At 38.3% G+C, this 12,413-nt stretch overlaps 1 protein-coding gene across 1 annotated transcript; it reads right to left on the reverse strand.

Moving 5' to 3' along the window:
- Positions 1 to 2,348: 2,348 nt before the first annotated feature.
- On the reverse strand, positions 2,349 to 10,932 carry LOC121325451 (tumor necrosis factor receptor superfamily member 1B-like). Its single transcript, XM_041267932.1, has 11 exons — positions 10,819 to 10,932; positions 8,313 to 8,382; positions 6,644 to 6,772; positions 6,180 to 6,305; positions 5,851 to 5,947; positions 5,432 to 5,517; positions 4,783 to 4,899; positions 4,021 to 4,052; positions 3,376 to 3,622; positions 3,018 to 3,240; positions 2,349 to 2,429 (listed from the first exon to the last, which is right to left on the reverse strand). The coding sequence occupies exons 1-11, from the start codon at positions 10,903 to 10,905 to the stop codon at positions 2,384 to 2,386; spliced, it is 1,260 nt and encodes a 419-aa protein (XP_041123866.1). The 5' UTR covers positions 10,906 to 10,932; the 3' UTR covers positions 2,349 to 2,383.
- Positions 10,933 to 12,413: the final 1,481 nt, after the last annotated feature.

The following is a 12,413-nucleotide window of genomic DNA, read 5'->3' on the forward strand; positions in this document are numbered from 1 at the left end:
AGTAGACGTTTTAACATCTCTACTGCCAGCGAGTTTAAAACCAGCAACAATGTATTCATGTCAGTCAGGAAACATCTTAAAAAAGCAGGTAACGACAAGGTCAGACATGACCCTCCGAATTACCGGCCTGGATAAGTGTCTGCGGGAAACTGAAGTACTGTCCCCTGACGCCGCGGTCGGATTGGGTAAGTAAAGTCTGGTTCGATCGTCAACTTAATCTGGCACGTTTTAGACGCGAGGGTGTCAGACAACTAACAAAAACTTTTGAGATCCAAAAGTATGAAAACGTAATAGAATATGTGTGTCCCACATGTAACGACTTCAGTCTTGCTCGCAGCTGCTCCCTTACTTCCTTGTCGTTTGAAACTCCGCCCATCCTCATCAGTCCTCCAGTTTAGTGAGATGGCTCTTTCGATGCAGAAATTCACAATAAACTAACGCGAGCAATTTTTTTTTTTTTTTTTTAAATAAGCAAACAATGAATTAATCAGATTAAATTTGGGACCATATTACACTGCGGCTGTATACACAATAAAGGTTTCAGGTTTTGTCTTAATTTAAATGTGTTTTAATTATTTGTATTATTTTTCTTCCTGCAAATGGCAGGTAGCCTTGTTATAAGCGGTATAAACCACTTCGGGCCGTGCGGTTCTGATGATACATACCACTTCTGGGGTGGTTAATACCCCAGGCGTGGTATATATCATGGGAACCCATCGGCCAGTAGTGGTTTATACTTTAGTTAACCCTACTGTTTGATTTTCCCCTACTATACCATATATTCCCTGGTCAAATGCTGACTTCGTGTTTATCTTAGCTTCTTGTGGGTGCAGACTGCTATTTGAAAATACATAGTTGGCTGTCCCACCCCTAAAGTTATCTGTCACTGTAATGAGAACTAGACAGACAGACAAACAGTGATCCTCCTTCTATGACCTGCAGCAGCATGGAAACAGAAGAAAAAAATAATCTAAAATGTTCCCTTTGTTTGCATTTAGAACACAAATAAACAGTCTAGTGATTTCAAAGTGCAGTTACAATGTAATTCTATTGCAGTCTAGTCTAGTGATTTCAAAGTGCAGTTACAATGTATTTCATGTGCAGTCTAGTCTAGTGATCTCAAAGAGCAGTTACAATGTAATTCTAGTGCAGTTTAGTCTAGTAATCTCAAACTGAGTTACAATGTACAGTAATTCTAGTGTAGTCTAGTCTAATGATCTCAAACTTCAGCTACAATGTAATTTTGGTTCAATCAAATGTAGTGATCTTAAACTGCACTAATAGTGTAATCCCAGTGCAGTCTAGAGCTCTGGCCAAGCATTTTGCATCACCCTATACAATTAATTTTGCTTCATAATGTCAAATGAAACCTGCTGAATAATAGTCTAGTGATCTCACACTGCAGTTATAATGGATTGAAATGAAGATTGCAAACAATGCCAGATTATTCTAATTTTATTAGATTTTTAAAATAGGAAAACATTGTACATGTTTATCATTGTATTAAAATAGCACCTAAGTAAACACATATGTGACTGTCAAACTGTTTGCTATCAGGCTGTTACATTGTCTTTTCTGTGCTTTACTGTGATGTGCTTTTACCAGGGGATACCACTGTGGACCCCATTGCTCAGATACATTTTTTCTTGCTGACTAGATAATCGTCTGCTCTTCAAATGCATATAAAATATGTTTTAATACATGATCAAGCAAGTCGTCCCCTCAGTGGCATCCCCAAATATTCTCCTTTTAGAAGTAATCGGGGGGTGGGGGGATTTTGACAGACTGACAAAACAATATAATAAAAAAAAAAAACTGTTGAGCATAATTTACAGCTTATAAAAACTCACTTCATATGAAGAAATAAGAGGTATGTTGTTTGCAATTCTTAAATTAAGCTTAGGGATTTTTTTTCATTTATAATGCAAAAGATAATCTTATTAATGTGTGTGTGTCTATATATATATATATATATATATATATATATATATATATATATATATATATATAAAACAGTTTCCTTTGAACTGTACCTTAAACATACCAAAATGTTGGCAAGTTGGCTCTCTTGAGCAAAAACTTATATATAAAAATATACATCTATCATTTCAAAATACTAATATTTACAATTTTACTATAACCAAGTACTATGTATACTTACTAACTTGTTTAGAATTCCAGACAGATAGACATTACCTCACAATCCTGTTCAGTTTGGCAGTACAATACAATTCATTATTGCTGTCTGTGTTAGTTTACTTTTAAAATACATTTCTCTTGGTTATTTTGTTGTTTCTGGGTTATGCAGATTATCTCAAAGACGACACTACAGGTGAAAAGTAGCTGCTGCTTCCTGGTACCTAATCACTTCCTGTGTCATCATTCAAACTCCAGTGATTGACATGCTAAACTGAAATGACCCAGGATGTGTAAGTTTAACAGATTATTAAATCTAAAGGAGTACCCAGTATCAGGTTCATAAAATGAAATGACATGTTTGCTAAAACTATAATCTGAGTGCTGTGTAGTTACTGGAAAGTCAAAACAGATAAAATATGGAATTACTTTGTTAGCTTACTAATCTGTGGGGCTGTACTTCTTTCACGGTAAAAATAATGGCTTAGTTCCCATCTAAAAATAGGTATTTGAAGGTACAGTATTTGACAATTGACATAATGTTTATTAAAGCAGAAATAAATATCGTTCAAAATTGTACATTATTAGTTATTATACAACAAGTGTTGCTAAATATTTAAATGCATACCTGAAAAAACACTATTCTTTCAGAAATGGGAATATTCATAAGGGGTACATATTGCATGGCAATGGGTGGATTTCATGCAAATCGTGAAATCCATGATAACCGTGAAAAAAATATCGCCTTTGTTATTTTTTTTTTTATATATATTATATATATATATATATATATATATATATATATATATATATATATATATATATAATAAAAAAAAATTTTTTGTTGAACTTGTTGTTCTCTAGCCCTGCCCCTCCTCCTCGCCTGCCCCTCCTCTCTGGACAAGTGGCTCTCCTTGCCCTCCTCCTGCAGGGGTCGCCCCTCTCCCCTGCTCAACAGCCCCTGCTCCTGCTGAGGGAATCGAAGCACATCTCCCAGACTGTCCCCCTGAGTGGCCCCTCCGCGTCTCGTCTCAGCCGAGTGCCCTGGGACATTGTTTATCAACCCCACAAACACTGTGCCTGGGCTATAGATATGTAGAGGACCTGTGAGGAGAGGAGAGTGAAGAGTGAGAGGAGTGGGGAGGAGAGAGGAGAGAGTGAAGAAGAGGGATGAAAGAGAGAGGGAGGAACATAGTTGTAGGGTTTTTTTTTGTTTGTTTGTTTTTTGCCAGTACTCACCTAGCAGCCCATTAGTTGGATCTGTGGGCATGTTGTTTCTGGCAGGCTGGCTCTCTGCCCTCTGATTGGCTGTTTGTGGTAAGACCCCGCTGGACCAATTGCCTCCCTCAGGCCCTACTTGGGGGTGGTCTTTCTGCAAGCCTGCTGCTGCATGATTGGTCAAGCTCTCTGTTGATGAAGGCATCCCACTGGTTAAGAGCTTGTCATCTGTTTGAGTCTCCTGGACCTGTGCAATGCCACTAATAACCTGAAGTGGGAAACAGTAAGGGATTAAAAATGAACAGAACTGCACAAAAACCTATTTTGGTTTCCTGAAACCAATTATTTTAACTAATTTCCTTTTCCCAGGTTTTGCTCTCTAAATAAAACTGTTTTGCAATGTACCAATAAATGTACCACCTAACAGTAAATCTTCCAGCGCAATGTCATTCTTATTATACATTTTGACTTTAGAACTGTTTCAACTGTATCTGTTTATAAATAATCAGATAGGCAGAGATAGATAGACAGACGGACAAGTCAAAGCTATAGACTGACAGACAGAGAGACAGATAGACTGACTGACAGACAGATGGAGATAGAGAGCTAGATTGACAGACAGATAAACAGACAGGCAGGTAGACAGATTATTGATTGATTGATTACCTCTTTCTCTTTTGTTTTGCATGATTTGAAAACTGTAAAAATAAAACAAAATAATAATAACTAATTAGAAGCAGATATGAAATAAACTGTTGGAACAGGTTTTCAGTATCCCAATGTCAACCCATTCTAAGTGAAACCCAGTGCGTTACCCAGAACAAACATGTCCCAGTGTTATCCCATTCTAATCTAATCCCAGTGCATTATCCAGTACAAACCATATCCTGCAGAAGCATTAGCAGCAATGGCAACTGCACAATGGACTGGGAACAAACAGATTGTGCAGTACAGACAGACAGAGGTCCTGATACAGTAGCACTCTGTCTGTCTGTCTGTCTGTTGGGTTCTGCTATGGTACTGTGCTGAACGTCAATGGACAGCAGTGTAGATTGGATCACACCTTCAACTGGGATGTCAAAATCTGATTCCACTCTGGTCCCATTCTGCCCATAGCAGCTTCACACTATTGAATATACTTGTACTACCACTGACCTCAGTAATATAGATAACTATTGTAGTGTCACTGTCTGTGTGTCTGCATTGCCACTGAAGATCATTTGGGAAGGGCATAGTTAGCATGCTGTGGTCCCATTCTATCAATGGCAGCCTCGTCCCATTGTAGCTGCCTATACTTGTGCTATTCTATCAAAAGGATGTAGCATGGTAATAGTGGGATTGATTCACCTGCCATAACACTGTCAATAGGGCGTAGACAAACAGCATGAGGAGGAAGAGGAACTGATGAAAACAGTGACATTGCCTTACCTCGTTTGAATCCAAGCAGTTTTATTTTTTTTGATAATAACATTGCGATCACCCCCAAAAAAATCATAACGCTGGCCCCCACAACAGTGACCAACAAGGCAAAATCTGAAAATCGATCTGAAACAGAAAAGCAATCCAAATCATAACATTCAAATCAGCCCTTCTGGAAAATCTTGTCAATAGAAACAGTAGAAAATAATCATTTGATGCTTGTTGTGTGCCTGGCTTTAACATTGGGGTCATAGAAGGAAACAGCCTGGCTTTAACATTTTAGTCTATTGATGGAAACAGCCTCGTTTTAACATTGGGGACTATGAGGGGAAACAGTCTGGCTTTAACATTGGGGTCTATGAGGGGAAACAGCCTGGCTTTAACATTGGGGTCTATGGAGGGAAACATCTTGGCTTTAACATTGGGGTCTATGGATGGAAATAGCCTGGCTTTAACATTGGAGTCTTGGGGGAGGGGGGAGCCTGGCTTTAACATTGGTAGTTGTGAAACTGTGGCCCTATGTCTACCATCTTGGCTCTTTATCCCTATGGTTTGTTATACATACAGGCCCAGCATAAGAGCCACAATAGTGATAGTTTCACAATCTAATATTGTTACTAAACACATGCAAATTAATTTTAAAAAAAAGCAATCTCACCTGGCTTTTGTTTTTCCTTCTGAATGCAGAGACTGTCTTCTGTAGCATTGCCTTCGACAGCCAGCTCTTTCCCCAGTGCCACACAGCTGAATTATACAAGGTTTAGATGAGAAACCAGCCCTGTGTTTGTTATCGCAAAACACATACTTTTACCTTTATCCAACAGAACTATGAAACCCTCAATAGTGCTGCATTTAGAAACAATAATACACCCCAATGTTAAAGCCAGGCTGTTTCCCCCCCATAGACCCCAATATTAAAGCCAGGCTGTTTCTCCCACAGACATTATTGCTTCCTGTCAAGGACATAGTGCCAACTATCAACTGACACACAGATATAGAACTAAAGAGTTTTACTAGTTAAGGAGGCTAACCGCTAAAACAAAGAATATAAAAATGTAATTCTGAGTAGGAACTCACTTTTTATGCTGTTGACACATACCGGAAGACCCATTTAAGAACATACCAGGTCCACAGAAAGTTGTTTTTTCAGGAGAGGAAGTGGTCACCTGGTTGCCTAGCAATACAAAGCAATGATTTGTTCTAGACTATAAACTATAAATAAACCGTAATGCATTTAACTGTATTTTATTCATAAATGCAGACTAAAAAAAAAAACATTCTTTAACAAACTAATGAGCTGTTATTTTTATACCTGTTTAATATCATGACTATAAGTTATAATTATAATAACTGTAAATAAGGGCATATTCAAATGTATTCCAGTGTTAGTATCTAATGAAAGGTACCTATGTTTGCAGCGCAGCTGAGGCAGGAGCCGCTAAAGGTACGTATTTCACAGGAGTGGCCTGGTTTACAATCGCAGACTAGCTGACTGCTGCTGGAACAGCTCTGCACCACAACTAAACCATTCTCTGAAAAAAAACAAGTGAGGTATTGCAAATTAAACCCAATCATAACTACAGGCAGGCAGGCAGGCAGAGTGTCAGTCAGACAGACTGATAGACAAACATGCAGGCAGACAGACAGACAGACAGACAGACAGACAGACAGACAGACACACAGGCCAAATTAATCTTGTTGATACTACAATAAAATCCCTTCTGGGTGCTTGTGTTAGTTTACTACAGTCTTTCAGAGTTTAGTTTCATTAAAGCCTCAGACAGACCGACTGTCAGTGTTCAGTTTGACACCACAACATGATTTCTTCCTCTATGTTGCTCAGAGGAAGTCGTAAGACGTTTCATCACACCTTGTTTGCAGTCCTGTCTGCAGCGCTCACACTCAGAGCTGTGGTGCCAGATATCAGTGTAGTGATCCTTCTGGCAGGGAGCACATACAGTGTCATTGAAGAGAGAGCAGCGATGCTTCAGATAGGAACCTGCAGAGAGAGGGAGAAAGAGAGAGAGAAGGGGAGAGAGAGGTGGGAGATAGAGGGAGGGAGAGATGGAGGAGAGGGGAGAGAGAGAGACAGGGGAGAGAGGGAGGGAGAGATGGAGAAGAGAGGGAGAAAGAGGGAGGGGGAGGAGAAGGGGAAAGGGGAGAAAGAGGGAGGGGGAGATGGAGGAGTGGGGAAGAGGGAGATAGAGATGGGGAGAGAGGGGGAAAGAGGGAGGGAGAGATGGAGGAGAGGTGGAGAGGGGAAAGAGAGACATTGGAGAGAGGGGGAAGAGATGGAGGAGAGGGGGAGAGAGAGAAAGAGAGAGAGAGAGAGAGAGAGAGAGAGAGAGAGATAGAGAGAGAGAGAGCAACAAAGAGAAATGAAGTGAAAGGGCTGCTAGATTCACAAAGCTCTTTACCCCCCAAAAAGGGAGAACTCACTAATTAAGTTTCCAAACCAGAAATAAACAATAACCTCAAACATTAAATATTTCAAATTAATTTTAGAACAGAAAAAATATACCGATGACTATTTGGAGTAAGTAGCCATATGGTGTGATCCCACCAGCATTGCCCTGTGTGCAGTACAGCACAGCAAGGCTCTGCCCAGCATACAGCAGGCAAGGCTAGTGAACTAGAATACAACTTTATATAGACACCATGTTAGGCAGCTTCTGTAGTTCTATACAGGGTTTTATAGTATTACATAGTGTGGTCCTTCCATCATTGACTTGTAGGCAGTACACAGCTTTATAATATTGTATTTTGAAGATATAAGCAGGCTTGTTGTACATTTTAAGATCAAAACAGGATGTCAGGCAGGATATGATGAGCTGAGGACTGAAGGGGTGTTTTTAGTAATGAGATGGTTAACGCACAGACCTGGTTACCAAGGAAACAGGCCCAAACCACATCCCAACTGCCACGCGTGAGAGAGGGGGCAGGGAGGAAAAGGCTTGAAGACGTGAAGACAGCCAGGGCTGCCATGAAACCTGCTTCTTCACCTCACCTCACCTCACCTCCCCCTGCTGGTACTAGCACAGCAACACGAGCATAGTCCTTTTTAAAGAGGTTCATAGGAACACAAAATAAAGTTTATAAGCCATTCACTTACTTTTTATTAGCGCTAGCAACATTATCACTGTAAGAACGTTAATCATTTATATGGGATAAATAAATAGTGACACTGACATTGCCTGCTGTGTGCTGGGCAGAGTCTTGCTGTACTGTCCTGTACACAGGTCAATGCTGTTGGGACCACACTATTTAACACAAAGATGAAACCCTGTCCAGAACTACAGCCGCTCTCCAACATGTTGTCTGTATAACACTAATATAAGCCCTATATTGAACTACAGCAGCTACTCAACATGGTGTCTATAGAAAGTTGTATTCTAGTGTGCTGGCATTGCCTGCTGTGTGCTGGGCAGAGCCTTGCTGTACTGTACTGTACTGTACACAGGACAATGCTGGCTATATAACATTATAAACTACAGGAAGTTAATTCACACACTTGTAATACCAGAAGTTTCTATAATTACCTGGTTGGCAATTTGTACAGCAACGATTCACGAGTTCTTCAAAATATTCATTGTTTTTGTTGCACCTTTTCTAAAAGAAAAAAAAAAAAGATTTTATATATATATATATATATTATATATATATATATATATATATATAATATATATATATATATATTATATTATATTATATATATATATATATTATATATATATATATATATATCAATGTTTCTAAGATATTTCATGAGTATGAAACTGTCTGAACCAGACTAGGGATCTGTAAAAACACAGTTGTTTTGTATAAGAGACAGGGAAAAGGGGTTGACTGGACAGATTCACTTGTATTAGTGAGGAGACAGACAGTTGTCTTGAACCATGTTATTGTTACAGTAGATTTTGGGGTGCAATGTCTCTTCAGCAGTCCAGGTGTGATAGACACTAAGCACTGCCCTGCTCTGTATCACTGGAAATGTATTATGTGTGTAATAACCCATTTTCGATGAGTCAACAGTACAATTAAACCTTTGTTTTTAACGTAACCCGCGACCTTTCGGCGAAATTGATTACAACGGCAAAACCTGATTGAATTGTCTTTGAAGTTTTTGAGAATTGGAAACTATTGACTTTAAATAAAAAAAGTGATTCATAGTATCTACAGTTCTTTAAAAAAATGAGTAATTGTACATGAAATATATAATAACAGCATGAAAAATAGATATTCAGTGATAATAACAATGTTAATAAAGCTAATAAGAGATAAGAGAATGGATTTGAAAGCTTTAGTTAACATCCATTTAAATGCTCACTGCCACATAGTGTTAAAATATATATTTCCATATGAACCCACTTTGCTCCCTCACATGCCTCACAATATCAGCTTTCTAGGACCCTCTTGTAAAATGTTGTCAGTGTACAAAAACACAACAATGTAAACAAAGGGGAATGGAGATCTCTTTTCTGTTCATTTCTCTTTGTTTCCATTTGTGTTTTTCTTCCCTGAGCTGAAGCAGAGCTCACTGTATATACAGCGTTCCTATCATACCCCCCTGCTGCAGTAGGATGTCTGTCTGTCTGTTTGTCTGTTTAGTTCTCATGAGAGTGACAGAGAGCTTCAAGGAGGGAGTGAGCTTGTGTGCATGCCTGCAACTAAAAAAAGACCATGTAAACTTCATTTTTTGATGAAGCCAGGTGCACATACAGGAGGTTAAACTCCGAAAGTCCTAACCAGTCAGGAAGAAATGAGACTGCAGTGTTTGTTTAAACTAGACTGTGGGTCACTGTCTGTCTGCTTCAATGGTAACTAACTGAGGATCTTTCTGCATTACCTATTCAAATTAACAGGTGCATTTTTTTTTTTTTAATTACATCAGGCTTTTGTTTTTTTTCTCTGAATTTGCATCACAGTGGATATGATCTTTAACTGTATTCTCATTTTAAAAAAACAAACAAAAAAAAAACGATTTACCTGTGATTAAGATATTCAGGTCACCGCAAAAAGAACAACAACTTCAACAGAGCGGTTTTATGATAAACTACACTGATCTTCAACCGAAACTAGTGCAGTCTAGTTTAGAGATCTCAAACTGTAGTTACAATGTAATTCTAGTACAGTTAAGTCTAGTGATCTCAAACTGAAGTATCCACGTAATTCCAGTCCAGTCTAGTGATCTCAAACTGCAGTTACAATGCAATTCCAGTACAGTCTAGTCTAGTGATCTCAAACTGCAATAATAATGTAATTGTGTTATTCAGTCCCACACACCCTATTGACAGTGCTATGGCTAGTGAATCAGTCCCACTGTGTACACCCTTGTGACAGGATAGCGGTGAGACAGAGCCTGCAGTACAAACAGCCAACACGCACTTTAATAAACAAGCATACAGGCTCAAAACAAAGTTTAAATAAAATACGAAAAAACATAGGCTGAGCATTCACCTTCACTGCTAACACAAAACCAAAATGTGCAGAAACACAGTAACCAAAACTCACTGTACACTCAGCAAACAAATGGAGCCCTGGACTCTCTTTTCATTTGACATGGCTGCTCCCAGTTAGCAGTAATCATTTTATTTGGGAGCAGCCACATTCTCACATATTTTTTGCAGGGACAGGAATTAACTCCTTCCCTGCCAACCCCCACCAAAACACACAAAAACACAGCACTTTATTTACAAACGGGGCTCTTGCTCTGCACAACCTTGACAACTATTGTTATAGAAAGACAGAAAGGCACTAGCTGCTATAGTTTACAATAAGACTATGTTCCATTCTACCTGCTATTGTTAGCAATCCCCAAACACTGTGTTCCATTCTAGCTGATACAGTTAGCAATTCCCAAACACTGTGTTCCAGTTTAACTGCTATAGTTAGCAATCCCCAAGCACTGTGCTCTAGTTTAACTGCTATAGTAAACATTCCCAAACACTGTAGTAATACTGTGGGGAAGATAGATAGATAGATAGATAGATAGATAGATAGATAGATAGATAGATAGATAGATAGATAGATAGATAGATGTCTTACTGATGGTGCAGCGATGATTTTGCTCAAATTTCCAAGATAAATTATGTATAGAAAAAATCCAGATAGTTTAAAAAAAGAAAAATCCATTTTTTCGCACAAAAAATGTAAAAAAATTAAAAAGTTTTACATAAGAAATTTTATTTATAGAATAATATATATATATATAATATAATATATATATATATATATATATATATATATATATATATATATATATATATATATATATATATTATATATATATATATATGTGTGTTTAATAATTAAATAAAAAATATTTTTTTGATTAGAATGTAAAATGACTTTTATAATCTACAGAATGCTTTACAAATATGATATACTTTACTCCAGATTGAGGAGTTAAGTCTTACTGCACTATTATTCATTTAATATACAGAAAACTGTGGAAATAAATATATAAAAATGCAATTAATTAGGAATTTGCTTTAAAAAAGTATAAAAGTAATGTTTATTTGCTAATAAATGTTATAATTTATGATGTAGTCTCGTTCTATAGAGTTTTAGACTTTATGAATAAGAAAATGTTTAGAATTAAAACGGCAATAAATAAAGTTAGTGCTTAGAAATCAAGTATGCTGTGAGCTTCCTCTCCTCTGTAGATAAGTGAAGTTATTTTGTTCTGATAGAAAGGGTGTATTTTTTTTTTTGTGTGTGTGTGTGTGTGTGTGTGTGGGGGGGGGGGGGGGGGGGGGGGGGGGGGATTGTCAGCTTGTACGGAAATGACAAGTCCTGTATTGAACTCGAAGCAGTACCTGTTATTTTAAACTCTGCAATAGACTGGCAACAGCTAACAAAATCCTAGGGTGGGGAGGGTCGGTCCAGCATTGAGTCATAATGGTTCAACTCTTGCTTCTTCCACTGGTTGCTATGGAGATGGCGGTTCTGGAGCGGGTGGGTGTGTGGTGATTAATTATATTAAAACACACGATATAAATAAAAACACTGGAGTATAAGTAGTTGATTTACAGAGCTGAATAATTGATTGGTTATTTTCACAGCGGCCTCTCTAACTGAGTCCTCTCTCTCTGTCAGGTGGTGCCTGTGTCTGACGGCAGTGCTGTGCTCCGAGCCGCAGTATACTTTTACTGTAAATGTCAGCTCTCCGATTTCCTGTGTGGTCTGAGGATTGGAAACCAAACAAACCTGAGCTGCACCCTGCACCTAACACCGTGCACCCTGCACCCTGCACCCTACAACCTGCACCCTGACCCTGTACCCTACACTCTGCACCCTGCACCCTGACCCTGTACCCTACACTCTGCACCCTGCACCCTTCATTCTTCATTCTTGTGAATTGCAAGTAACACAAAAAAAAATCAGACATAAAGCAGTGATAAATAAATGTTATAATCTATTCTCTTAATTCTTATTAGCTTTATTAACATTATCACTATTCCCCTTTAAAACAGTGCTAACCATCTTGAATATACATTCTATTACCTTTTATTAACACTAGTAGAATAATCATGAACCTTTTTTCAGTGAACTGTGTTTTATTTTGTGATTAGTCTGTATTAAAGGGCTTTGACTGCGAGTTCAGCAGCTGCTCTTCAGTTCCAGTTGCCTGCCATAGA

This window comes from Polyodon spathula, chromosome 13 (genome assembly GCF_017654505.1).
Source record: "Polyodon spathula isolate WHYD16114869_AA chromosome 13, ASM1765450v1, whole genome shotgun sequence".
NCBI classification, from domain to species: domain Eukaryota; kingdom Metazoa; phylum Chordata; class Actinopteri; order Acipenseriformes; family Polyodontidae; genus Polyodon; species Polyodon spathula.